The sequence below is a fragment of the Temnothorax curvispinosus genome, unplaced genomic scaffold (assembly GCF_003070985.1).
Source record: "Temnothorax curvispinosus isolate PA1 unplaced genomic scaffold, ASM307098v1 QBEX01015130.1, whole genome shotgun sequence".
In the NCBI taxonomy this organism is placed as follows: Eukaryota; Metazoa; Arthropoda; class Insecta; order Hymenoptera; family Formicidae; genus Temnothorax; species Temnothorax curvispinosus.
Window position 1 is genome coordinate 29,886 of NW_020224910.1, and position 27,558 is coordinate 57,443.

General features: G+C 32.1%; 2 protein-coding genes and 1 long non-coding RNA gene across 3 annotated transcripts; all 3 read left to right on the top strand.

The window, feature by feature from the left end:
* Window positions 1-7,428: 7,428 nt before the first annotated feature.
* Window positions 7,429-7,889, top strand: LOC112465342. Its single transcript, XM_025032853.1, has one exon. It carries the CDS (start codon window positions 7,429-7,431, stop codon window positions 7,843-7,845), a length of 417 nt encoding a protein of 138 aa, XP_024888621.1. The 3' UTR covers window positions 7,846-7,889.
* Window positions 7,890-11,106: 3,217 nt separating this feature from the next.
* On the top strand, window positions 11,107-20,998 carry LOC112465347. Its single transcript, XR_003042010.1, has 3 exons — window positions 11,107-11,443; window positions 20,514-20,671; window positions 20,917-20,998. It is a non-coding gene; the product is annotated as an uncharacterized LOC112465347 (long non-coding RNA).
* An 11-nt stretch (window positions 20,999-21,009) lies between these two features.
* Window positions 21,010-26,571, top strand: LOC112465348 (G-protein coupled receptor 52-like). The gene is made up of 4 exons (XM_025032860.1): window positions 21,010-21,142; window positions 21,859-22,078; window positions 24,596-25,025; window positions 26,102-26,571. The coding sequence occupies exons 1-4, from the start codon at window positions 21,031-21,033 to the stop codon at window positions 26,279-26,281; spliced, it is 942 nt and encodes a 313-aa protein (XP_024888628.1). The 5' UTR covers window positions 21,010-21,030; the 3' UTR covers window positions 26,282-26,571.
* The last annotated feature ends 987 nt before the right edge of the window (window positions 26,572-27,558 follow it).

The following is a 27,558-nucleotide window of genomic DNA, read 5'->3' on the forward strand; positions in this document are numbered from 1 at the left end:
ATATGGATCGTATATGACTCACATGCGGCTTGCAAATTCCACTATTGCCGGAACAAAGTCTGCGATGATTAACGGGGATGAGGTAAACGCATGAATGCTATGGTCTTTTAGTTGCACGACACATTCTTTGAAAAAGACGGAAAGATATCGGTTATATCGTTCCGCGATACTTAACAATCTTGTACTATTTAAAAATCAGTAATTATAAAATTCTACAATCTTTAAGACGCCATATTTCCCGATTTGAGACATTGTGTTTAACGTTAATAAGTAAAGTTTTTATTTAATAAAACTACAGGAGAAACGAAAGGAGAACCACAACAGAAAAATATTATGAAAGAATTAAAGCGCAAAATCAGAAAATAGGCTAATAAATGAAAATAAAACGTTTATCAAAATAAAATATGAAATACATAACAGTATGAGCAAAAATACTTTTTAGATTAGTATCATATTTAATGATGTAGCTAGAACAACAACATTCAACATATGAGTAGCTTGGAAATAATTAAATGCAATGCGATACACAATAATTAGTCATAACCAGAAACCACAATATCGTTGATATAATGATCAATGCGCTATGCATAATCTACGTTGCCAGCCTTTGTATCACCTATGACCTATGTTATATGGCCTCATTAACATGAAAGAAAGTAAACCGCAAAACCATAAAATAGAATAAAAGACTAAATATTAACAAACTAATATCTGCATAGAGACAACATAATAAATATTAATATATGTAGATATAAGAAGATATCCTTTAAGAAAAACATATTTGCGTTTCTATCTTCTCAATCATCAATAATTAAATAACATAGCTTTTACAATTCATACAATTATTAAATTCTTCATTTTTATAAAATTCTGATTAAAAAATTATTAATTTAAAATTATACATAGAAATAGAGTATTAGAATCTCAAATGAACAACGACGTTGTTTTCTAACAATCATCAGCTGTATATTGAAGAATAGAAGATTACGCGAAGATTATGTTGAAACGCTCGGTTCTTTTAAAGCAAAACCAGCAGCGTCGGACGAATTGCACCAGACAGCGGTCGATTTTGCAATGCTGTGAAGCTGGAAGTTACGCGTATTAGAAGTCCCTCTGTGCCATTCTCGAATCACTTCAAGTAACACCACGATGTTACTTGAGACCAAGGTCAGTAGTGCAGTGGCTGGAAATGCAAGGTCTTTGTTACCTTTTTGCTCGTTACTCACCGAGGACGAACCGAAAGGATTGGAATAATTGCACGGATCATCGTCACGTTATTGCCCATTAGGAGAGCATGAAGCACAAAGCTTAAAAGCACATCGCGACCGGCAAGAGATAAATCAATGTAGCAGAATAACATACCGTGACGTTCGTTCTCGCAAACACGATATACCCTTCCTACCACTCATGATTTCTCGAATAACTTTATCATATAACTATGATGAAATAAAAGCGAAAACTGTCTAAACAAGAAAACATATTTCAGAATAAAAACGTAAATTTTAGGAGAAAGCGAGAAAAGAATTTGATAATTGAATCAGTATTATAAATTGCGATTATGTATTCTTTGAATTTTTTGTGTTTTGTTATACTTTCTATTTAAGAGTCATGAATGTAGAGTATGTACTGATTTAAATGCGAAGGACACGATAAAGCCAAAGTAATGTTTCATTCAGACAGTGCCGGTGAACTCGAATGAAATGTTTATGATTAATGCTGCCGACACTGCCGACACTGTAGGAATGTTAATCGAGCTCACGGCGATCGCAAAAGTATCTTTCTTTTCATGCGTATACGTTGTTCTTTTCTCGGTGCGTACGATAAGCCTCGTTATCGAGATATCGTAGACGTTCTCTCATTAATTATCGTTCACCCGCTTTATTTTGCCGATAATTTGTCGGCAGTCCAACCGGTTCGTCCTCACAATCAATTGCAGGCTCATCAAAATGCGCGCAAGTAATCACGATGTTGGTAAACGATTAGTTATTTCCATAATTTGCTTTAGGCTGCACTCCCAAGTTACGACTGAATCTCCACATGATCGTTATCTAAAAATTAGTTGGAATTTTATCATAAATACTAATTTTATGAATTAATTTTTAAAATTTACTTAATTGAGATTTTTTATTGTAAAAGATCTCCAAGAGATCAGCATCGTTGAAATTTATTATTCCAGCTTTCTGTTGTTTTCGTCTTTGAGATTGGATTATTAGGTATGTTTATAAGAAAAGCACTCTGCTGAAATGAATAAGCGCGCGCATCTCAGCAATATCTTTCATAAAGTACAGAAAATTTCACTCTGTAGAGAGAAATAATATTATTGTAAATTGCTAAAATCACAACAACGTCATAAATCTTGTCTTGAGAGAAAACTTCAAAACATACCCGGGAATTAACCATATAATAGTAAGTTGATGTGATAATATAATAATAAGTCGAGCTTATGTGATAATATTGATATGAAAGTTGATATGAAAGACAATAAACTGATTGATTATATGACAATAGAGATTTAATCATGTAACAATAAATTATTACTCGTGCTTGTGTGCTGTTGTGTTATGGAAGATTAATGAGAAACTGTATATACAATATATTCCCATTTCAGTCTAATAAATTTTGCAATGGCAAGAATATGAGCTTAGAACAATCGTTATAAAATTGCAATAAAATAAAAAAACTCAAATAACTTTCCTTTATTTCTTTCTGTCTTGATAAAAAAATAAAAATTAATAGTTTGTTTTCTATAGTTGTTATTTATGTGGAATTGGTTTGTGGAATTAATTTTCTATAAATCTCTTTCTATCATATTTATAATGTTCTGCAATTAATTTACGTTACCAGTTATATTGATGCAATCTTCGAATGCAAATTGTACAAGGAATAATTTCGCGAATCATAATCTTTATATCTCGAGGCATGTATATATCAATAATAGATGATCGATTAGTAACAAAGCGCAGTTTCCGTCGCGAAAGCAAACTATCGAAGGAGTTAATCAAACACCACTTATATTGAACGTGAAATGTAATAAATTGCTTTATTTTCACATATAAATAAATATAATTAGTATTCAATATACATCACATTGATATTTTATTTATTTTAGTGCTTAAAGATATTTGCAATTTATTGCATTCTATGCGCTCCATAATTGTGAACGGAAGAGTAAAGTACAGATTAATTATAATTAACTATGTTTTGAGGTGCACGAATACTGCTCAGTACGGCATATTTCAATATTGTTCGCTATTTGTCAAGGCGATATCAATCATTTTCCTGATATATGATACTGACACAATGTGATGTTTCAATATGCAGTTTCTAATACTTTTTAATCTCTGTACACCCGATACATGACGCAAACACGAACACATACATCAGACTCAGGTCACGTATCCAGGTTTTGACCTACTGACACGATCCAGTGACGTCACGGGAGACGGGAGAGCAGAAGGACGACAAAAGGGTGGCAAGGCTGGAGTAGGTAGAGCTTCAATTTGACGAAGGAAATTTCCTCGGTACGCTCAAGTAATAGGGATAATGCAAAGACAAAGGATGTAAATGTTCACTGCAAAGTATGTAGGACAAGAAAATTTTTATGTCAGCATTTTTACTTAATATACTTAAATAATTTAATTCAATTGTAAAATAAACCGTAAATCCTTTAGTGCCATTTTTTATTTCTTTAATGCTACTTTTAAGTAATATAATCTATCTTCAATTTTTTAAATTTGTATACCTTACTTGTACCTTAAAATTCATATTTACATATTTAACGCAGAAAAAAACTTTTGAGAAATGAAAGAAATATAGAATTGAAGAAACTGATATTAATCCATGTGGTTTGTAAATGTTATTAATTACTTAATAAAAGCTACTTTGGATGCGTTCCACTTAACGCTCGCAACACTCGTGGAATTATTTCATCCTTGTTGTTTATCAAATGTTAAACAAGGACAAAAACGCACTCTTTATAATTTGTAAAAGAAAAGAGTAGTTTTAATTAAAAAAAAAAACATAAAGTATTTATTTTTTGTAATCTAAATTTTTCGTACAATATCTACAGTATTTTTTTTTATCGTTTAGTGCGATTGATTAAATTATTCTGAAAAGAGAAATTATATATCATTATCGGATTTCTGTATTTAGAAGGTTTGTATGCAAAAATAGGATATGTGGTTTATATCACATTGTTGATATAAGTCATTACGCATTAATAATTGTGAAAAGCTTAATCCTCAAACGAAATTTCGCTATATTTCACTCGTGTCACGATCGACTAATCGCCACGCTTGTTAGCTAACGTCAGACAATCGTCCAAGAGCGGCGCCATCCTTTGTCTAAATTCTCGCGCTCTTCCGCTTCGCTTCATATGTTATTTTACAACATTTTGTAGCCTGTTTACTTGTGTTTTTGATAGAATTTTTCCGCGTAAGCAAAATCACCGAATTCGCCGCGATCTCTTCCCCAAGGAAACCGACGGAAAGCTCAAAACCGAAAGATGTGATAGATCATCGTGACGGAAAGTCTCCATCATTCAAGAGCCGTCGGGGTCGGATCGGTGACAGCTTCCTGGTTAGGCTCATCGTCGTTCAGGCATCCTCATTCATTTTGATAACTGGCGACGATCCTGTCCCCGTCGTCAGACTGTCATCACGACGCGACGAACGAATGTGAGAGTCACTGCATCAGCAGTGAATGCGAATCTTTGGGGTAGAGATCGAAGAGATACATCAGGTGGAAGATTTAAACTAATTGTAGACATCAAAGTACGTGTTAACTGTATATCATTGACACATGATTAAATTATTATTAAATCAATTATATAATTAAGAATTTTCTAGTACTTGCATATATGTATTTCTTATTATCATTTTAAAATATATTAAAGAGATAAAATATTTATTACATAAGATTTATATTATTAACTACTTCTCCTTTCTAGATTCTTCATATTATTTGAAGTATTAAATTTTATTTTTGACAAAAATATCAAAATATCTCGTTATTCTCCGGATTATAAACACGCTATTAAAACTCTGGAAATAAAGTTTAAAAATATATACGTAAACAACAAAATCTTATTTTTTAGTTTGTTTAATTTAATAGAAATATTTAAAAACATAAGTTAATAAATTTTTAATTTTTTTTTACATAATTATTTGAAGAAAAAATAATTAAAATTAAGGGAAAAAATTGAAACACTTCATATTTTCGTCCAAATTGTATATGACATGGCAGAAACATTTCACAGTAGAGAAGCACATTCACTACTACATGCGTAACGTATGAACGCGGATCACATGTCCTTCCGGTTCAGTAAGCGCTTCCTCGAAATGTCTCCTCACATAAACCACCTCCGCATATTTTAACGAACAATTTGTAAGATTTATGTTACGTATTTGCAAGCAGAATATCGTATTTCCTATCTGCCTCGCGGAAACGCATGACTCACCTTGACATCATAGCGGAATATCTATATTTCTTCGGCAGCACTTGACTTTACCCTTGCAATTTTTTCATTGATTTTTCTGCTGCGTCAGACATTGTGGATTTTTCTGCTGTACAGCTTAAATGTGTAACATGTCAACATACACGTCTACCTTCTACTAATTCTGGTGCTCTTCCGCTCCAGAACTGATCGAAACACGAGATGTTTCAGTACCATTTATTTTATCGTCAAGAAATTTTTCCTTCACCCTTCCGTTCGTATAAGGCTCGTGTTTCGTATTCGATAAGAATTGAATCTTTACTTTTGTATTTATTTGAGCCGCTACAGTCGGCATTATAACTGTGTTAAATTATCGATTTATATCGATTTACGTATTACCAATGTTTCATTTCTCTTTCTCCTTCCTTCTAGAATAAATATGTACCTGTCGATACTTACATTTGCTTCCTGAGCGACATTAATTCTAATTTGTTTCTCTTGCGCTTTTTTACTTTAACAGTTTAACTGAATCTCTCAACTGTCGAAATACAGAAAGTGATCAGTTGAAGATAATTTAAAATCAATTTAATTTTGCAGATCATATTATTTTTATTGATTTCAGATTTCATCGCCATCTTTTGCGAATCAGCGTTCACGGCAATTCTATGTTTCGGATAGTCGACCCACCTCCCAATTTCAGGCAGAGCGCCAGCGAGTGGATCTATAAGGTCAGTCCTGACAGTAAAAACGTGCGGTCAATGCGAAATTTACCCCGGAGGTTTCTGCCAAATGGGTCACTCCGGTGGAAAGAAGAGAGAGAGAGAGCGAAGGTTACGACGACGACGGAGATGTCGCGGAGCCATAAAAGTCGAAACGCTGTCCAACACGAGTGAACGTGTTCGGGACGCAGTGGCTCTAAGCGAATTACCTGAGATCCACACGTGGATCTCAAGGTGCACAGCCTTGAAAAGCTACGATGGCCGTGAGATCGATCGTCCGGCCGCACGATGGTTTCTCGTGCGATCTTGAAACCAGTGTCAATAAGAAGTCGCACAAATCACCTGTCGACTTCAAAATGTCGCGACATTATTTTATCAACGACTTATCCACAGACAATTTTCCTTTTTATTATAAGATATTATTAATAAGTGATTGCATAGCAATTATCACATCGTAGCAATTAATAATATACTCAACCATTCGTGAACTTCGTTGTGGTTTAAAATAACTTTTGACTTCAAATTTATGATATGACATCGCATGTTGATCGTCACTCTCTTCTGCTCTAGATTTATACCGCGCGCGTGCTACCATTTAATAGATTCATCGCCGTTATTTTTCAGGTCTATGATGTGCTGCGGAAAAGCCTTTTATATAAAATCAATGTTTTTATTTTTAACGTGATTATTACATTATATAATTGTGCGAAATATCATATTGCAAGTAATACAAAATAAACATTAGTTGTTGCAGAACAATTCTTCACTTTTTTATCAATAATAGCTTGATAAGATCAGTTTTACGTCGAAACAAATTGTTATTAGATTGGTTAATTATATTTGTTAAATAATTATTTTAATATAATGTTTTTAAATAATACAAATAATAGTTTTTAATCACTATAAAATCATTAAACTTACTATTAATCTTATCATTGAAAACTTATTATGGTCTCCTATTTCAATTTTGTGAATTTATCCTAAGAAAATTAATTAGTGAGATGCGATTTTAAAGTCTTTAGACTTTAATAAGTCGCATCTGACTAATTAATTGTCCTCAAAAAAAGAAAGTACTTTAGTAAAAAATCATTAGACACTTGTTAATTAATTAATTTTCTGAATATCAATTAACTTTTCCCATTACTTTAATAAAACAAAGGAAAAGTTATTAATGATGCAATACCACTTTACAATAATCTATTTTGATAATGTATTTTAAAATTATATTGGATTATTTCAATTAAACAATTTTGACATTTACTTATTTGTCTTTAGATGTTGTTTCTCTGGTCGAGGGAGCCAACCCCGGATCCCAGAGCCGGTCCATGGTTCGCCTGGTTTGCGACGGCTGTTCTGTTGTGGCGTTGTCGACGTCGCATCACCAGAGCGATTTTGGGCATCTCGCCGCTGAGGTTGCTAAAGAGACGCGCCGCCGGTCTAGCAATCAATCAAAAGATGATGCTGAAGCAGCAGAAGAGACACAGCCTGGCCCAGCTAAACAAGCATAAGGCTGCCGGGATGCGGCGAGCAAAGCGATTGTGCACCGGCGACGGTCCGCACGTGTCCGGCAGTATGTCCATGATACAAGCTGGACCACAGATCCACTACAGAGTCACCAGGAGCGGCAGAATTTACGGCAAATACCCGAATAAGACCGCCATTCCAAACGGCAGCATCGAAGAAGGCCATTGACGTCATGTTAAAATTGTCAAACTCTCAGCTACTGTCTTTGTCCCTGTATAAATCCCGTGATCGTCATTGTCGTCGTGTAGTCGACATAATTTCATACTCTTTGAAAAGAAATAATCGTTCAAATATATGCTTCATATAATATTCTTCTTTTTGGCATAAATTTTTTTTATAAAAAAGGCATTAAATTCCTTTTAAATATTGTCTATACAAAAGAGAAATGTGCATTATGGTAATTTTTCCGCGCTTTTTAAGAATCGAATAGTAGAATTATTGCTAATTTACCATGTTGCACATATTCCACAAGGTTTAAGATCAACACCAAAACTTGGTTTGACTATATTCGCTATTTTTGTTATTGCACGAAATGTAATAATATAACGCAATTATATAACGCAAATGTATGTTTCGTGCTTGTGCGACAGTAAATAATTGCGATATCTTGTTTAATATGTTCAAGAAGTATTTTCTTTGATATTCAAAGAAATCTCTCCATAAAAAATCTTATTTCGTCCGTTTTTACATCCTTGACATAATTTGCGTATACAAAGTGCAAGACCTTGTAAAGAGGTCATCATGCCGCTTAACGTTTTGGATTTCTAACTGCGTTCATCTCTTTTGTCGACCAACCACGAATCAATAAGAGCTGGTTGCGTTTAGGGCGCCTAGTGCGTTTATACAGAGTGTCCCAGTTTTTCCAGATGCTTCCTATCAATTACGGATATTTTAATCAATATAGATATATTTTTTCTTAATATTAAGGAATCAATAGTTAAAAAACTCTAGTGATTAAAAATTTATAAATTTTTACACATTAATACTTCATGCACTGATGTTTATATATATATTTTTTACTTTTTTACTTTTAGGAAAAAAGTTGCGTTTTTAACGTAATCTAGTTTCTATATTCTACAAAAGTTTAAACAAACAAATTTTAACTGAGACATATCTCTTTGCTTGCACATTTAACTTAAATTAAAATTTTTTAATTCGTCCAATTGGAATGATGGAACGTTTAAAAACGTCTTTCCCTAAGCTGTCTCGCAAGCGATGTTTCGCGGAAAAGCGCTCGTTGGCACAGCCCAAGTAACAATGAAATGCTGCAGAACTTTCGTATCAGAGATGTGCCAATTTGAGCGGCACAATGCCCGCGGTTTCAGAATGAGCAAACGTATGGAACGTGTGCGTCGTCGAACAGAATGGTACGTAACTATGCCAAATTTAATCATTCAGTAGCAGGGCTACGTCACTGACATCGGGGCTGTACTCATTGCGTGTTGCTGGTTCTAAACATTCAGCAGGATATTTGTAACCTAATTTAATTTATTAAATTCTTCAGATATACCTTTCCTTCTCTATATGTATAAAAATATATCGTATCTTTCTCTCTTTAATGCTAATTTTTTAAATTTTAGAAGTTCATATAATTATACATAACATAAAGTATATAAAAATACACATTGCATACAAATATATTATTCTCAAAATATTATTTTTGTACAGCTAAATAGAGTCTCTCATATCGTAAAAAACTCTTTATTACTATATTGATTTCTTTCTTTACGTACCACGGTACTAAACTACGCTTTATAATATTAAAACATAACTGCAATAAGAATTATTTTGGTATCTTGATACATATTCATGAAAGAAAAATTCTTTATTACGTATTCGAGTTTTAATCAATAAGTGGGAAGCAAATGAATAGCAGACTATTTTTACATATAATTTACATTCGAGCAAATTAACCATTCAAATCGTATAAAAAAGAAACAAATAAACTAAAATTATCGCAAAGATGGCGACATTAACATGTGACACGTTCCAGCCTTCCTATTTTTAAATAATTATAACGTGGCACCGAATTAAATTCTAATGAACTGCCTAAATACCTAATTTAAATTTCTATTTGATATAATTAACAGTGTACGTAGTCGTCTCATAAGTACGGCCAGCGATTTTCCGGCTTTAATCAAAAGAGTACGAATAAATTACGAGGAGACTTCATTAACGTGTTTAATGATAGTTGATGAAGGGACAACTTGTCTTAAATAGACAAATATTCAAACTAGATTAACAGCAGCTTGTTGACTTGTAATAAGACTATAATTTTTTAATTAAAAATTTAAAACAAAATCTTATTGAAAATAATCGTGTTAAATAATTGTAGAAATTGTTTAAAATATGTTGTAATTCATTATTTTGATTTTGTTCTTTAATGTAGATTTAAAAGCCATTTCTCTTTATTTAGACTAATATTCAGCTTTTAATTATAATTATAAAATGATAATAGGTATATTTAATTATATATATCTAACATCTTACTATAGTATCAATTTTTTATTAAAACAAAAATTAATAAAATTGTTAATTATATATTTTTTATCGTAGAATAAAATGAAATAAGATTTAATTATATTAACGTTCTAGGTTACTAACGTCCTAGTCAACTAACTCCAACTTAACTTTGTCATATATATTATTTAGACTAGATCCATAAATAGAGAAAGAGGATTTAGTCAACTATAGTCAGCATAAACTGACTATAGCTGATGCGTGAGTCGCACCGATCGTCTAAGTTACCAAGTGTATCGATTCTCTGTTCATACCTACATCTATTTGCCTTGGAATAGACATATAGCTACGGAAAATCGACTATATACAAAATTTTTTATTAACATCGTACCAGTTGGTACTATAAAGCAAAATAAAAATTATTTAATGATAAATTACAATATCACATAATTTCTATGTCCAAGCTAATTATAGTTCTAATAGTAAGATTCTTGGGATAAGATATCTGTCTGTAGAAAAATATACCTACTAATAGGTCTGAGATATTTTATATTATAATTTTTTTAATATTCCAGAAATCATCTATAAACATAAATCTTTAAAATGCGACAGAGCGGAAACATTAAGGCGGCGAAGTAGCAAAATTGATAAGAAGGTACCTATTATGAGATATTTGATCGAAAACTGAAAGTATCAATCCAATAATCACCGACTCTTTTCGCTTTAATAACGCTGCGTTTAATAACCCCGTCGAAATCGCCGTGCTCGTGCAAGGGTGCAAGCGGACTCGCCGCGCGCGACGACGACGTTCGCGCGGGGCATTGCGACGGCAGGGTCGCAGCCTCGAATGCGCCACGAAAATGCCCGGGTGGGAAAGGGTGGATCGGGGGCGGCGCGCAAGCGTCGTCGCCGTCGTATCGACGCTTCGACGCCCGGGCCGAGGGAGAGAAACGGATTTCTCTGCCAGTAGTGGTAGAAGTCCCTGTCGGGGTCGAGCGAGAGTGCGAACATGTGCGCGTGTGCATAAGCGGTGTGCTTTCGCGAATGCATCTCGAGTAACATCTCTGCGTAGCGCGAAAAGAAATATGTGAGACATTGAGGCGACATCGTGTGATATAGGAAACAACGACGACGAGAACGACGACGGACGTAGAGGACGACGCGTTATCAGCGTCTTGACTGTCGCCACTGATTTGGCCAGGGTTCGCGGAGAAAAGTGGCGCGAGAGGGTGGACGGGAGTGTAGGAGATTGTGAGAGGCACCGGCGAGAGCTGCTGGTGCACACAATCAGGATGCGACCGAGGAGGTATGTGTGTGGCGTCGATCGAATCTGGTCAATGGTAACGGTGAATAGCGGCGTTGCAGATAAGCCGCTGAAATTTAGGATGCTGCTGGACCACTATATGTCGTCTTTGCTTTACTCAATTATATTGGGATTCGAGATATTCTGATACGTGGTTATTGTGTCGTTTCAATTCGTTACTTTTTATTTAGATTCTCCTATCATCGCGCGCGACAGTTTCCAGTTGATGATTCGGAAACTGCGAGTTAGAAAGGCAAGCTAGGGAATATTTAAAAATTTAGTTTTTGTATCTAATACCTCCCAGTAATCGAGTCCTTTGTATCTCAGCAACGAAGGGAAACCTTGCGCAATCATGTACGCAGTCGGTTGGAGCAAGCGTAGGTATTCCATTAATATTTCATGAAGATGATCATCTTAAGATGTGTAGAATGTGTATAGAATTCTTGAAGTTTTTGATGTTTTTCAGTCAGATCTTCCATTATGCGCTAATTCTCATATATCTTACTCTTTCACCTTACGATCTCTAACTTTATCATGTTTCATTTTTTACTAATAATTTTGATTAATTAATATTATTTAACATTAAATTCGATATAATAAAACTAATAATAATTTTACATAACTGCGTATAACAATGTTAATTTAATGCTCTATTTGCGTTAGTCCAAATATATCTCTTAATTAAATTAAATTAAACTGATTAAATAAAATAAATCTCCGAAACTTTTTTAACTACTATAAAATCGAAAAACATGAAATATCATGCAAAAATAGTCACTTATCAGCATATCGTTGAAACCATTTATTCGCAAAAGAATTTACTATCTTATATTTCCATTGTTTTTGTTTAGTTATTGCCAAATTGCTACAAAAGTTACTAATAAAATACACACAGAAGACATTAAAATTTCATGTTGCGAGTCAAGCACGCGGCTGTATCGCCCTGAAAATCTACGATGTGCATTGACTCGCGCGCGTCCGTCGCGCTCGTGGATCACCTCTTATCATGACACATGCGCATGGTTGGGCAAATATTCGGTTAACTAAACAAAAGGGAGTAGCTGCTTGGACATGGTTGTTCGTCACCGTGCATTCTGATATAAGAGCGTTCTCGCTCGGGCGATAATTGAAGAGCTCCGCCGGGAAAAGCGGTTGCTCCATGTTTTCTTTTTTGTCAGCCGCAATGAGACCATGTCGTTGATTGCCGTCGGATATGAGAATAGATAAAAATAGCAGCGGTTCGAACCCGCGAGGCTGTGTTCGACTCAGCCCTTTCATTCTTCGTGTAATCTCCCGTACGGCTACATATTGGAAATTTAATTAAATTAGGAAATTAAACTAAAGATTAAATTTGAGATTCAATTGAATTAAGTTAACTGTATCAGATTCCAATCTTTGTTCATCAAGAGAAAGGTCTAAATTTTTTAACAGGTTATTATTGAATAATTTATAGATAATTTAGGAATTCTTTCAGAATCTTTGGATTTACTGGATCTGAGACCAGAATTTTTGTTGATCACGAACAAAATGATTGAAAACAATGATTTCTACTTTTCTTTTTTTTCCTTATTTATCCGATTTATCGTGTTCTATATTTTATTGCATTACTCTGTTTATAAATTTCATGCTTAAAAATTATTCAAAAGTGTCAAAATTAAACATAAACGTCATAAAAAAATAATTAAAAATTGATGTGCATTTTATTTGATGTATTTGAACAGATACAAAATAAATCCTGGAAGAAAGTAAAACTGTTAAAATCTTTTCTAGCTTGAATATTCAATATCGTGATATTCAAAAAGGGAACTAATGGATGTATAATTATATACACTGTTTGTCTGGCTGTCGCAAGCTCGTACACTTGGCACGAGACACTGCCGTGTCTCTTGATACGGCGATTAAATATGATAAAATCTTGCTGATTATATCGAAGAACAATATAGATACAAAGATGAATTATGATTATTAACATAATAGGATGTCAATAAATTTGATAAAATATATCAAGATTATATTTTTAATTTTGAAATAGATAAATTAAATGTTGATTTTTATGATATTTATTAATATGGAATTAATATAGTATTTATAATTTTCTCAATCCTTTTTGCAGTCATATAATAGACACTTATAACTCTTTTTAAAATAAATTTCTTATTGAATTAGCTTTGTCTTGGCTATATTAATAGCATAATAAAAGTATTAATTTATTTATGACATAAAAAATAAATTAACTAAAATTATAATACAGATAATTAATGCCAGAGTTTGTCACAGTGCTTCTTTATTTATATCACAAATTTAATTGCAACTAAATGCCGCACTAAAGGTTGAATAATCATTTCTGTCATCTTACAAAGATAATATTGATATACTTTTCTACGAAAGAAAAGGACTATACACCGAAATAGTTCAAATCACCGTTTGACATTTCTCTTGCAATTTTCTGTTTTAAACGGCAAATATTACATATGTAAATTTGTCTTCAATTATGCCACGCAAAAACAACGTAGGCAGATACACATGTAATAATTTTGCCGTATACTCTGTGTCATCCTGAAATGACCGAATGCTCTTTCAATTGCTTTGATCGTTTAATCAATCTAAAGTCGATTTTTCCATAACAAAAAAATTAAGAAAGGTTATCGTTTATTATTATAAATTTTCCACTTTTATCATTACTTAAAAGCTTAGTAAATAATATCAGAGTTATGTTTAAATAAATTTTACTTAAAATTAACGAATAAATTGTTTTGTAATTTCTATTTGCGTTCCTAAAATTTTGATTATTTAAAAAGACTATGTTTAATTACAACTAAATCAAACAATATTGATCTTTTAATACTTTTATTAAAGTATCGTTGAAGAAAGTACATATTAGCCAGGGAATTAATAGTTAATTATTAAGTAATATTTATTAGAAATATTGTAAAAATTCAAGAAGTTGTTAGCGAAATTGGAAAATAATTTAAAATCTATATAAAGCCAGTAACGTGTTTATTGGCGTATTGATTGATGTGTTTTTAGTCGACATATTCGAGATTCCGTTACTCTGTGCTATTAAATGGAAAACGTTTTTATTATAATAATAAATTAAAAGTAAAATTACTATATTTTCTCATTAGGGTAACTCGGGGGAATATGCCACACTTGACAAAAATTTGATTTTTTTATTTTTCTTTCTTTTTGAAGTATCTTTACATACTGATCTTCTTTTTCCTTCTTTTATCTATCATTTGTACATGATTTTAATAAAATATTTTGAATACTTACTATAAAAAAAAAGAAATATAAAAGTGTTGCAAAATGGCATATTACCCAACTATATGGGTAATATGCCATATAGTATAAAATAATATACTACATACAAATATACAGTAATTTAACTTCAAAAGTTACTTTATTCATAAAAACAGTACAAATAGTCTTTAAAATAAATCTCTTAGTACAAATAGTTTTTAACATAAATAATAAAATTTTAAAATTAAATTGTAATAAAAATTATTTTAATATTGGATTGCAACAATTAAAATTAAAATGAAAAATAAATCTAAAAACTTTAAAACCTTAAACCTCTTACAAATTTTAAAACCTTATAAACCTTGAAATCTTAAAACTTCGTAAATTTTATAACTGACAGCTACACTTTTTTCAACTACATTTTTTTTCTTTTTTAGTCTTCCTCGTATACATTCGAGGCATTATTGTTTAAAACATGTGTTTTAAAGTGTGTAAAAAATGTGTCTTTATTACTTTCTTTGAATTTCAATAATATTATTAAAATAAAAACTATAATACTGCCAGGAAATAAACAAAACTTATGCAAAACGCCAGATATAGAACTATGAACAATTTCATGGTATTTACAAGAGCGTTTTTAGCCGCAGCTTTGTTAAACACAACAAGTGGCATATTCCCCACACTGGCATATTTCCCCGAGTTACCCTATAATAATACTTACATTATTAATAAGTAGATTAATTCTATACAACTTTTTAATTTTTATTTTACGTTTTAATATTAAAATAATTTCTTTTTGCTAATGGAAGTTTATGTATTATATAAATATACAATAATAAATTATATTTGTATTATAAAAAGTCATTCTGCTATTAATTCCCAATGTTAAACAATAATTGATAAGTAACAACAATTAAGATCAAATAAAAATAAGAAATTAATAAAACGTGAATTTCATATTTTGCCAAAAGCAGAAAAAGAATGTAACAATTCATATAAGCGCAAAACGTAAGCTATCCTTTTTTTATTATAAAAACATGCAATCAAAATTATAGTTTTACATAAGACTCCACAGATTCTTGCTTTTTTTCTAATTCTTCTACGTACTCTATATTTTAATAAGCGTATTATTTTTGCGTCATAAAAATATTGCATTTTTGCAGTAGGGGAGACCGGGGCGAAGTCGTCACTATTTTTACGGTGTCGTTTTTTAATAATAGAACAAATAATTTTAGTAAAATGTTGTATACCGTTGTAAAAAGTAAACCCTTGGCTACAAAATTTATAGAAACATTTTTGATCTACGTCGCTTTGTTCAACTGGTATATAGAGTGAAAACAACAAAGATGCAAAAATTGAAATGTCAAAATTGCCGGGACGGAGTTGTCACTCCATTCTCGGACTGAATTTTAAATAAAAATTTATAATTCCGATCGTAAAAAATGATAGGATACATTTTATTAATTATTTTTTAATAGAAAAATGGAAATAATTAAAAACACGTTGGCGGAAAATAATTACAAGAAAAGCGCACACACTTATATGCCCTCTACGCTCGCACGTTTCTCGTCAGCTCTATTCTGTCATCTCTGAGCACACGCAGCACATATTATCCAAGTCGTCGCCGGAATCCGACCACTGCTGCTTCTTTAACCTTGATTTTCGCCGGAAGCCTCCATGATATGGCTTGGTGACGACTTCGCTCCTTACACAAGTTTCAAGTTTGGTCACTCATAAAATATAAGAAATCAATGAAAATAAAAAAACTTTACTGGATTTGTGTTTACAGCATTACTTTGAGATTCGGAGACACAATAATATTTAAGATATTACAAATTTTCGACGCGCAAAAAATTTTACTTTTGACCTCCAAAAACACGTTTGCCTCGATATAAGAATCACAATTGCATGTAACCTGATGTAACCTCACTAAACTCCGTTGGTCACGTGGGCACCATAAGCCGCGTTTACAGTATTAATAGCGAGTTCACGCAACATACAGATTTCGAGATAATTGCAATGACGACTCCGCCCGGTGACGACTTTGCCCCGATCTCCCCTACTGCAGGGCAGTATTGTACCAAATCTCATCTACATCTACAATAAGAATACATGAATAAGTGTAATATTAAAATATTGCTGTAAAAATTTAAAATAGAATATTACGAAAAATTCCAAAATTCCGGAAGAATTTTATTAATAATTCATATAAAATAAAGAAACATAATATATATGCGCAAGGAACTTTGCTCAAAATAGGCCATTGGCGCACAGTATTAAAAAATATTTCATTTTGTAAGTATTGTTGTGTACATTATTAGAAAAATAATTTTAGATTCTGGGACGGGGAGCGAAAGAAGTTATATTACCTGTTATCAGCCTTTATCTAATTCTGCTAATTCATTATTACCTTCATTGTTAGAACTATCAGAATAATATAAAAATATCTACAATATACTCTAACGTAATTCTTATCACGTTTGGGTGTTTGCCGTAGCCTAAATACTCACATCAATGTCATATAATGGGCAACACCCAACAATACAAGCTCCATTTTTGCAAGTGTAATACGTTTTTATAGAATTTAATCTTTTGCCATTTCATTCTATTGAAACATAAACATGAGATTTTGTTTTCTTTACGTGTCTTGATTGTATACCAAGGATTTAGCTGAACAAACAAATGTTGGTTACCGCCATCACCACAGGGAGATGCTCTGGGCGTAGGAAGGTGAGGGATATTATAATTTATTATTAGATAGAAAATGTAGTGTTATTATAATATTTAAGTTAATTAATGTATTTAGTATTCAGTGCTAATTATAGCTAATATTATATATGATATTATATATAATAATTAACAATGTGTGAAATTCACCTCTCATCAAAGTATCTTTCCCCCTGTTTTTGGGACTTTAGACTATGTTACTACTATTTTTACCAACCTCTAAAATGCTTATAGAAATATGTGCCTAAAATCCAAAACTTCATTTATTTCATTATGAGTTCTGGGGCAGGAACGCACACACTTCTATTACATTTGTAGAGAAGGTTGGTAAAAATAATAATAACATAGTCTCAAAAATAGAAGGAAAGATACTTTGGTGAGAGGTGAATTTCACATATTACCTATATAATATTAGCCAATTGGCATACTAAATACTAAATACATTAATTAACTTAAATACTATAATATCACTAATTTTCTATCAAATAATATATGTATATTATATATAATATCGCCCACTTTCTGCGCCCAGAACATCTCCTCGTGCTGATAGCGGTAATGAATATTTATTTGTTTGTTTAGCTAAGTCCTTGGCATTACAATCAACATAGTCTATGTTCTTAATATATATATATAATGCATAATATATATGTTGCACCACATTTTACATTATTTTTTAAATTGTACAACAAGCGAAATTGCTTTCTCTGACGTATTTTTGTGCGATCAATGTCACCGCCAGCGAATGAAAACTGCTGGTGATTTTTTCGCGTTCTAACAATCTCGTCGGTCAATATTTATCGTACTTTTTTATGTTTGATAAAAAAAGAATAAAATGAGAAAATCGGTAGCAGAGTTACGCGCTATGTCAAAAATATCGACACCCAGTGGCAACGAGACGAAGGAATGGCGAGCGTAATTACTCAAGTCGTAACATACCTGGGGCTTCATCAATCTGCTTTTTATGTAACAAAGTTTCGATCGTTGCGTGTCAGTGCTTATGACGTTTTATTTATAATTAAGCAACCGTTATATAAACGATAATTACGACATATATCGATCTTCGAGTTGATTACGTCGCTTTCACGTGGGCAAATGCCCACGCTTCGGTTAGAACTGCATCTGATTTTGAATTGTTGCTGGTTGCAAATCCACTGAAAGGCCAATCCAATGGCAAGCACGATGTAATGCCCGAGAAACGTCCAATCGAAGATTCAAACTTAATATTAAGTTTTTCTTTGAACGAATAATATATTCTCGATACTTTTTATTTCACAAAAACAATTAATTAACTGAGAAATAATTGATACTGTTATGTTGACTATAAAATATTTTTTTAATTTGCGATTATATAATATTATACATTTGTAAGCAACATAAACGCTAAAAAAACTGAAGGGAAAAATTTTATAATTATTCAATTTTATCAAAGAAATCCTTATCATTCAAACACGAAGCTTTGATCTGTTTAGCAGACCTGGGACAATCCAAATAATTATATAATTTCCAAACAATTATGCTCAAGTCATACAAAAATAAATGTTACGAATAAATTGTACGAGTAAATTAATGGAATATTGAGTATTGCAATTGTAATACAAAAACATTTATATAGGAGTTGTAATAAATTGATAGAACAAATATTTAATTATCATTCACACAAGTATAAATAATATTCTTTAGATATATATATATATATATATATATATATATATATATATATATATACAAATAAAAAAAAAAAAAAAAAATATATCTTCTATTTTTTTTAAAGTTATATTATTAATCTTTAATTTTTTAAGCTTTTAAAAAATTTAATTTTTTGGGGTTATATTTTATTAACACTTAAATGTTAAACGGAATCATGCAATTAATTATCATACATAATCGACGCATTAAAAAAATACCTTTAAATAATTGCATAAAGCGCGATGTTCTTTCAGATGACGGTGCAACGTCAAGTGTCTCGATTGCCTTAGGTTTTATTAGATATACGCCATTATTGCATATTGCTTTTACTTTGTGTCATCAACGGTGCCAATGTGACAATGTATCACCTTGTTGTGCATAAAATGTGAAAGTTTCCACTTTAATTCGGGAAACGCGACAGACGGCACGATGCCACACGATACACTCCTCCATTCAGAATCGACTCAGCTAAATTATGAATGGCGGTCGATACTTAGGGAAGGAAACTGTCATGCGGATAGTCTGCGGGGTGTTCCCACCAGGGATGAATTACGTGGCTTTCGCGGGAAAATAAAAAGGAAGAAAAGTCTCTGGCGGCGGCGTGTGTTATCGACACGAACGATCCAGAAACTTGTCCAATACGCTCGTACTGTACGTTATCTAACAGATCTATCCTTCGGAATGCAATTTTCCTATGTAACTCTCTCTCTCTCTTCCCCCGCTCTCCATTCCTAAAACGGAATTAGACTAACACATTGATCTCAAACTTGAAGATAAATGGCACACGTGACGGTCTTAATTTAGAAATTCTCATTATTCTCCACAAACAATATTTGCATATTGTTGCTAAAGATAAGTCAAAGGAATATTTCGAATAATTCAATTATTTCTGCTATAAAATCTTTTTTTTTATGTCAAAACTAAATATCCGTTAATAATTATTGTATAATATTCATATCATAAAGCATTGGATTATGTTAATCCAAAAGACTATCAAAGAAATCTTAATGGCTACATTTGATAACTATAATATAACGGTAAATGATATCATTTTATATTCTAGATATCTTTATTATAAAATAGACTATTTAATCAAATACATTTTCGCAGTTGTAAATATTTATCCTGTATAATTATTATGATTTTTTTATGTGTTTTAACGTTTATATATTTATCAACTCGGTCAATATGTATTTTTAGATTATTGTACTGATTTTTTTCTGTCACGCCAATTTACATGTGTATGTGTAATAAATCAAGTGTTAAATTATTTTATTTTAAAACTGTTTCTGCGAAAAATGCAATTTGTTTACTCACAAGTCATGTATAATAAAATTTACAAGAAATGATAAATAAATAATAAATAAGATTAATAATCGCAACATGCACATACAAATTAATTCTTTTGAATTTACAGTGATACGGTTACATCGATTGTATATCAAGATCCTCGAAGACATAACTTCAGTATCGAGGACTCATTTGCCTAAGGATTTTAAACACGTTCCTTTCCAAGGGTGTGGAGTAGCCTTAGAAACATACGTAACCAAGAAGACAACCGTGCGGAAGCCGAAGGTACACTGAGAAAAAAATGTTCTGGCAGTTTAGTAAACATTAGTTCGTATACAACATTAGTTTGCATACAACTGTAACACCATTTATTGAAATGAACAAAATTTTTCTTTTTATTAATATATTTTTTTCTCAGTGAATACACATGTACTAATAAAAAGGAAAATTTTCTTTATTTTAGTAAATGGGGTCACAGTTTTATATGCAAACTAATATTTATTATAAAATACAGAACTTTTTTTTCTCAGTGTACAAGCTTCTGGGAAGGTCCAGTACCTGATAGCGGAAAGATCGCGAAAAGAGTGAAGGGTAAAAGCATCTAAGGGCGGGTGGGGGGGGATGCAGCTCGAAAGGGTGGCGGCATGGAGGAGCACTCGTTGGAGGCTCTCATGCAGGCGAGCCTTATCTTCGTGGTCGCCGTCGCTATCATCGTCTCGAATCTTCTTATCATCATCACCTACCTCAACTTCCGCGGTAAGACGGAATTCCTTGCATTCGCAAACATTGCACACTTCAAAATTATATAATGTCAATTTCAGTTGTCTATTTTAATTATGGTACTTATTGCTAGATGAGCATGCATTCAGTATTCCAGCGTATGCTCCCGTTTTTCTTTGCGTATAAGACAAGAACTTCTTTATTTGAAAATTATAAGCTGTATAACTTTATCGTTAATAAAACAAACGGACTTGTACGTTAATTGTACATTTTCGCAATTTGACAAATTTGCAATCTTTCTATTCCTGGATCTTATGTTTCCTCTCTACTTCCATTCTTATTATAATTTTGGTTTGTGTGATGTGAACTGCAACATTCTCCTAACGGTAAATCTTTGAAAATATCAAATTCTGGATATATTTATATTTTTAACAAATTTACATTTTTAAATTTAAAATATATTATTTTGTTAATTCCAAATAATAATATAAGAATTTACAGGTTAGAAATTTTTTATACTTTAGATGTTAAATATTCGAATTAAATTTCAAATTTTCAAAATTTCGAAATTTAAAGATGTTTCTCTTTGAGAATTCTTAAAATTAATCTTACAATTAGATTAATAATACTATTGATCTATATAATCCAATATAAAAAGAGAAATAAATATAACGAACTTGTGCCAATGAACGAATAGATATATAACAATAACAGTCACGTATTTTATTAAAAATATTATTTTATTTATATAGGTCCCTCCGAGGTGATAAACTACTACTTGCTGTCACTCGCCTCGGCAGATCTTCTTTGTGGTGTGTTAGTGGTTCCGCTCTCGGTGTATCCAGCGTTGGTTCGAAGATGGGTCTACGGAGACATCGTGTGCCGACTCGTCGGTTACTTGGAAGTCACACTTTGGGCGGTATCAGTATATACCTTCATGTGGATCTCCGTCGATCGCTATCTTGCTATCAGGTACATGATAATTAAATCTAATTACAAATAGATATATTACAATTAGGTATACCCCATGACAATAGCAACACATAGCTGTCTATTTTGTATTAACACAATGCGTTAATACTCTATTAAGAAATCTTATTGCTTCCTCATAGAGGAAGCTTTGTTTTCGTAAACCTCGTATATGAACCTTTAATTGTGTATAAAACTAGGTCTAATAAACGAAATCTTAAAGAATTATATATATGAAATAAGGGTAGAGAAAAGACCGAAGATAAAATTGTTTTTTCAGTTTTTGATACTAATGTGTTCTGAATGTTCTAAAACGTCGGAAAATTACCTTAAAAAAATGTCCGTATGTGTGTATGTGTGTACACATTTATCTATAACTCAAGAACTAATCAACCAAATGTTAAAGAATTATAGGGTAACTCCGGTATATACGCCGCAGCTAAGGGAAACTTAATTTGTCGAGTACTATTTACTATGTTTAAGGCAAATGAATTATATCAATAAAAACTTTATACTGTCTACTACTTAAAAAAAAATAGAAATATGAAATATTCATTCTTTGTATTTAGTAAAAAAAACTATTAGAAACCCTTGCATATTTGCCATATATATCCCAGAGGGGTGGGATATATGACATTTCATGGATGAAATATACGCCTTATGAAAAATTACAAATAATGTTTATAAATAAGGCAATAAAATGTCACAATAAGTTACAAAATGTGTGTAAAAAGTATATTAAGGGCCACTTCGATCAAGCTCCGATTAACTTAATCGTTGATTAGTCCATTGGAAATGACCAATCGCATTTGCTCATGAAGCAGATTGACGACAAATGACTAATCAACGATTAAGTTAATCGGAGCTTGGTCGAAGTGACCCTAAGATGTAAGAATGATAAACAAATTATACAACTAAAAAATTAAAAAAAAAATAGAAGAGCGATAGATGCATTAAAGATTATTGTTATATGATCCAAAAAAATAAGGAAAAAGAACACATAAGAGATTTCAAGTTTTACAAAGTGTCTGTACTATGGGATAAATCCCGCATGCTAAAAATGCCGTACATCCTAAACAGGAGGGATATACAAGACATCAAACTAAACAAAAAGTACAAGAGCTATGCATTTGTATTTTGCTGTATTCCATCATTTACTATCCCTCTACACTTATGTATCATGAAATAACCATTAAACCTTTTACATTCCCTACAGTAATGAAGGTAACATACAGTAAATTGTTAATCATTTTACGTAGTCGTAATATATGATCGCGCTACTTACTACGGTGAGAAATCGGTTCAACTAACGACGGTTTCGTTAATATTAACAATAAAAAACTGAAATTACAATACAATGTTAATATGGCATAAAGGCACATAACAGTGTGATTGCGAGTAAGTACCTTTATTCCTTCTATTTTTTCTTATTTCTGCGGCGTAAATCACCGCACGGCGTAAATACCGGAGTTACCCTATATGAAATAGGGGTAGAAGAGACTAAAGAATATAATAAAATTACAATAGAAAAATTGCTAATAATAAAGGGGTTTTCGATTTCTGTCTAAAAAAAATCTATGTGATTGCTCCAATTTCCGCAAATTTTGAGGTATCGAGTTCAATTTTTTTTATGGAATATATATTTTTTATTAGAGTATTATTAAAGGTAAGTTGGTATGGAATGTAGTAAGAATCGGAGAAGGAATTGCCGATTTCTGCTTAAAAAGTGTATAAGAAGCACATATGTAATTTTATATAGAGTTTGGTATTTTTTTTATAAAATTGTTAATTTTTTAAGAAATGTCCGTTGCTCTAACTTCCGCCAATTTTGAGACATTGGGCTATTTATAATTTTATTATATTCTTCAGTTTTTTCTACCCCTATTTTATATGTATGATTCTTTAAGATTTGGTTGATTAGACCCAGCTTTTTACGCGATCCAAGGTCCATATGCAAAGTCCATATAATATGTACTATGTAGCCTGAAGTCCCAAAGTCAACATCGAGTTGACATTGCGTCAATTGTAAAACCCCACTTGTGCTACTAAGCTTTGACCCTCTATCAATTCATAAAAAGGTTCAATTTAAAATTAAAAAAGTGTGCAAATTAGAAACTTGCTTCCTCATCATTACAGATCGCTGTCATTGCTTCTATTTTATTTCGCTTATAAAGCTTCCTTTATGAGGAAGCCAAACTAATAAATTACTAATAATTATGCATCAAATAAAATACAAGCTTCCTCATAAGAGGAGCTTTGTGAGCGAAATAAAATAGGAACAATGATAATGATCTGTAATGATGAGGAAACAATGTGCAAGTTTCTAATTTGCACATTTTTTTATATTATTCATTTTATTTTACTACATATTATAAATACCTTTGCTATTATGTTAGACACAAATTGTATATTATTATTTTTTAATTGTAGCAGTTCTCTTTTGTAACGTCACATCTGGAGACTCCTGCAAGATTTTCTTGAAGGCGTTTAATATCAGGTTCTAATTTATGACTTTTGCAGGAAACCATTGAGATACGAGACAGTACAGACGAAAACCCGATGTCAATGTTGGATGGTCTTCACGTGGATCAGCGTGGCGATGATGTGCTGCCCGCCCTTGCTCGGTTTCAACAAGCCGATCTTCGACCGCGAGGCCTTCATCTGTATGCTCGACTGGGGCAACATGGCCGCATATACCATCACCCTGTCCATCCTCGTGTTGGGACCGTCAGTCATCACCATCGTCTACACGTACTCCTACATATTCTCCACGATGAGGCGACTAAAGTCCGGCGCTCTAGTCCACGACAAGGAGTACGCTACCGCGTTATCCGAAAATCTGAGCAACCCGAGTCATATTATGTCCTTCGTCCTAGTGATGACTTTCTGGATATCATGGGCACCATTTGCCGGGTTAAGGATATACGCGGTCGTTAATGGACCTCCTCAGGTAATAATTCTTGCGATTGATTAATATTGATGAATTAATATTTGAAAAAGCAATTTTATCTTATAAGACATAAGACACGCGTGAATCTTAATATATACTAATATCTTTAGATTATATACTAATTAAGTATCCAATATAGTTGATTCATGTATATTTAATAAATAGTATTAAATAACGTTCCCGTAAGTAAATTTAATGTTTTACAAAGTAATAAGCTCAGAATCAATAGGAAAACAAAAATCATCTAATATAATGTTAAGCGCAATTTAAACCAAAAACAATCTGGATTTACGTTTGATTAACTTCTTCTGATTAAGTACAATTAAGTACCTACAAAATTAAGTGATTAATATAATAACCACTTCCAACTTGATGCAAAGAATATTACAATTTATAAACTCTTATTTTGCCGATAAGGTAGCATGTTTCTAATTCTTATAAAAGTTACTTTTCTGAAAACCCTGAGGACGACTGTAATGACACTCGCTTGACATTAATGTAATTTAAAAATAACTCTAAACTTTGTGAAAAAAGGCATTGAAAATGAGACGATGAAAAATGTAGGTCGACATTTGTAAAGCAAAGTAGGTTAATAGAGAAAATGCTCGCTAGCGTAAGCATAAGCGTAAGACGTTCGCATGCAAGGGTATACTTCGTGTGACACTTCTATAAAAAAAGAAAGTACAAAATATGAAATACTTCTCTAATAATTACTTGTGCATAATATTTTTTTGTTTTTTTTTTTTTAATATCGAGATAAACTTTATTTTTCTCTAATTGTTTAGATTTTTATTAATAGACGTCAATTTACATTATTGCAAGGAATTTATTACTTTTTGCGCTTCTATGTGCGTAATACCAATCACTAAAAGTTAACATTATCTATTTAGCATTACAATTGGCCTCAAAAGCGTGTGACAAAATGCAAAAAAAAACAGTCAAGATTTTAACTCTAAATTGAAAGAAAAAATAAACGGAGAAATTAATAAAAAAGTAAATCTTGATAAATTATGACAGTTATGTCTTAAATATCTATTAAAATATCTCTAATCTGATTCTATCTTACTGAATCGTAGGTGCCGTTTTTAAACTTTGCCGTGGTGTGGCTGGGAGTCACAAACAGCTTTTGGAAAGCGGTTGTGCTCAGTACACTAAGCCCCCAGTTCCGGTTGGCCGTGCGAGTGCTCTGTCTCACCATATGCTGTCGGCACAGGCGACTTCCGCCGGAACTCCTCGGCCTCGACGACGACGACTAACGTCACATCGATCACTCGCGTCTACGAGCAGCAACGGTTCTGTTGCGTTCTGTTCTGTTTGCGACGCATTCTTAAGAAGTCGCTTTCACCTTTCTTCAAGGATCGTCCTCGCATCTTGGCACCACTCGCAAGATGGTTCCTTAAAACTTCGCGCTCTAAATGAAAGGAATGAATAAAAGTCGCGAATAAAGAACTCATTATGTATCGGTACTGGCTTTTAATTTAATTAAAATAAATAATAAATAGAAATAAAAAATACATTTAATGAAAATTAATAACATGAATATTATATGGGATATCAAGAAAAAAATTTGAAATATAAAAGCAGTTTGTAAGCGCAGAAATGAAATTTTTTGGATTTTTAAGCGGGTAAAAAAATATTAAGTTCTAAATTCCGTTTTAATCATGAAATATTAATATTTTTTCAAAGAAAGAAATCTGTACTATGGTATCTGCATTCTAATTGTATTCACATATAATTGTATAAACAAAAATTTATATATGTCATATATTTCCCGAAGAGAATGGTTTTCTGTAAAAAAAATGTTAAATTTTATCCGCTTATGAAAAATTTATAAAACGTTGAGAAAAATCTAAGGTACAAAGAGCCCAAATTTTGAAGAAAAAAAAAAAAAAAAAGATTTGGAAAGTTTATTAATAACTTGCACTATATCTTGCTCATTGCAATGCTCATAGAAGTAATACCACAAAAGTAGTTAAACGTTCTTTACTAAAATTATTACATTACATTAAGTCGAGTATCTCAGATAATATAGACAGCTTAAATATTATCTAGATTGAACTTTATAATCTAAATAATCAAAATTACAATCAATATTTAGCTTCCCCAATTTTTGAAATAAAAATCAACATCACGACTATTTATACGAAATAATAATAATAATAATAATAATAATAACGCGAAGTAGTGAAAAAATGCGAGTGGTGCAACGAGCTTTGCGAAATTTTTTGCCGGCGGAATTCGGCGACTTCGCCGACGCGCGTCCATTTCTCTAAAAATAATCTTGCTTCGCTCAAACACGCTAAAGTCCGTTAATTAAAATCCCGTTAATCGGGATGAGTTTCTGCGCTGTATACGAAGATGAAACGGAGAATCGTTTTACGATATTTGAAACTAATCGTCGCCTAGTTTACGTCGTAAGATCACGCTCAATAAATGTCGTAGCAAACTATGCGAAAATCGTGAGTTTTACTAATGACTGTTGCGCAAGCAGATCCAATAATAAAATTGATCCATTAAACTAATCGACGCCGGA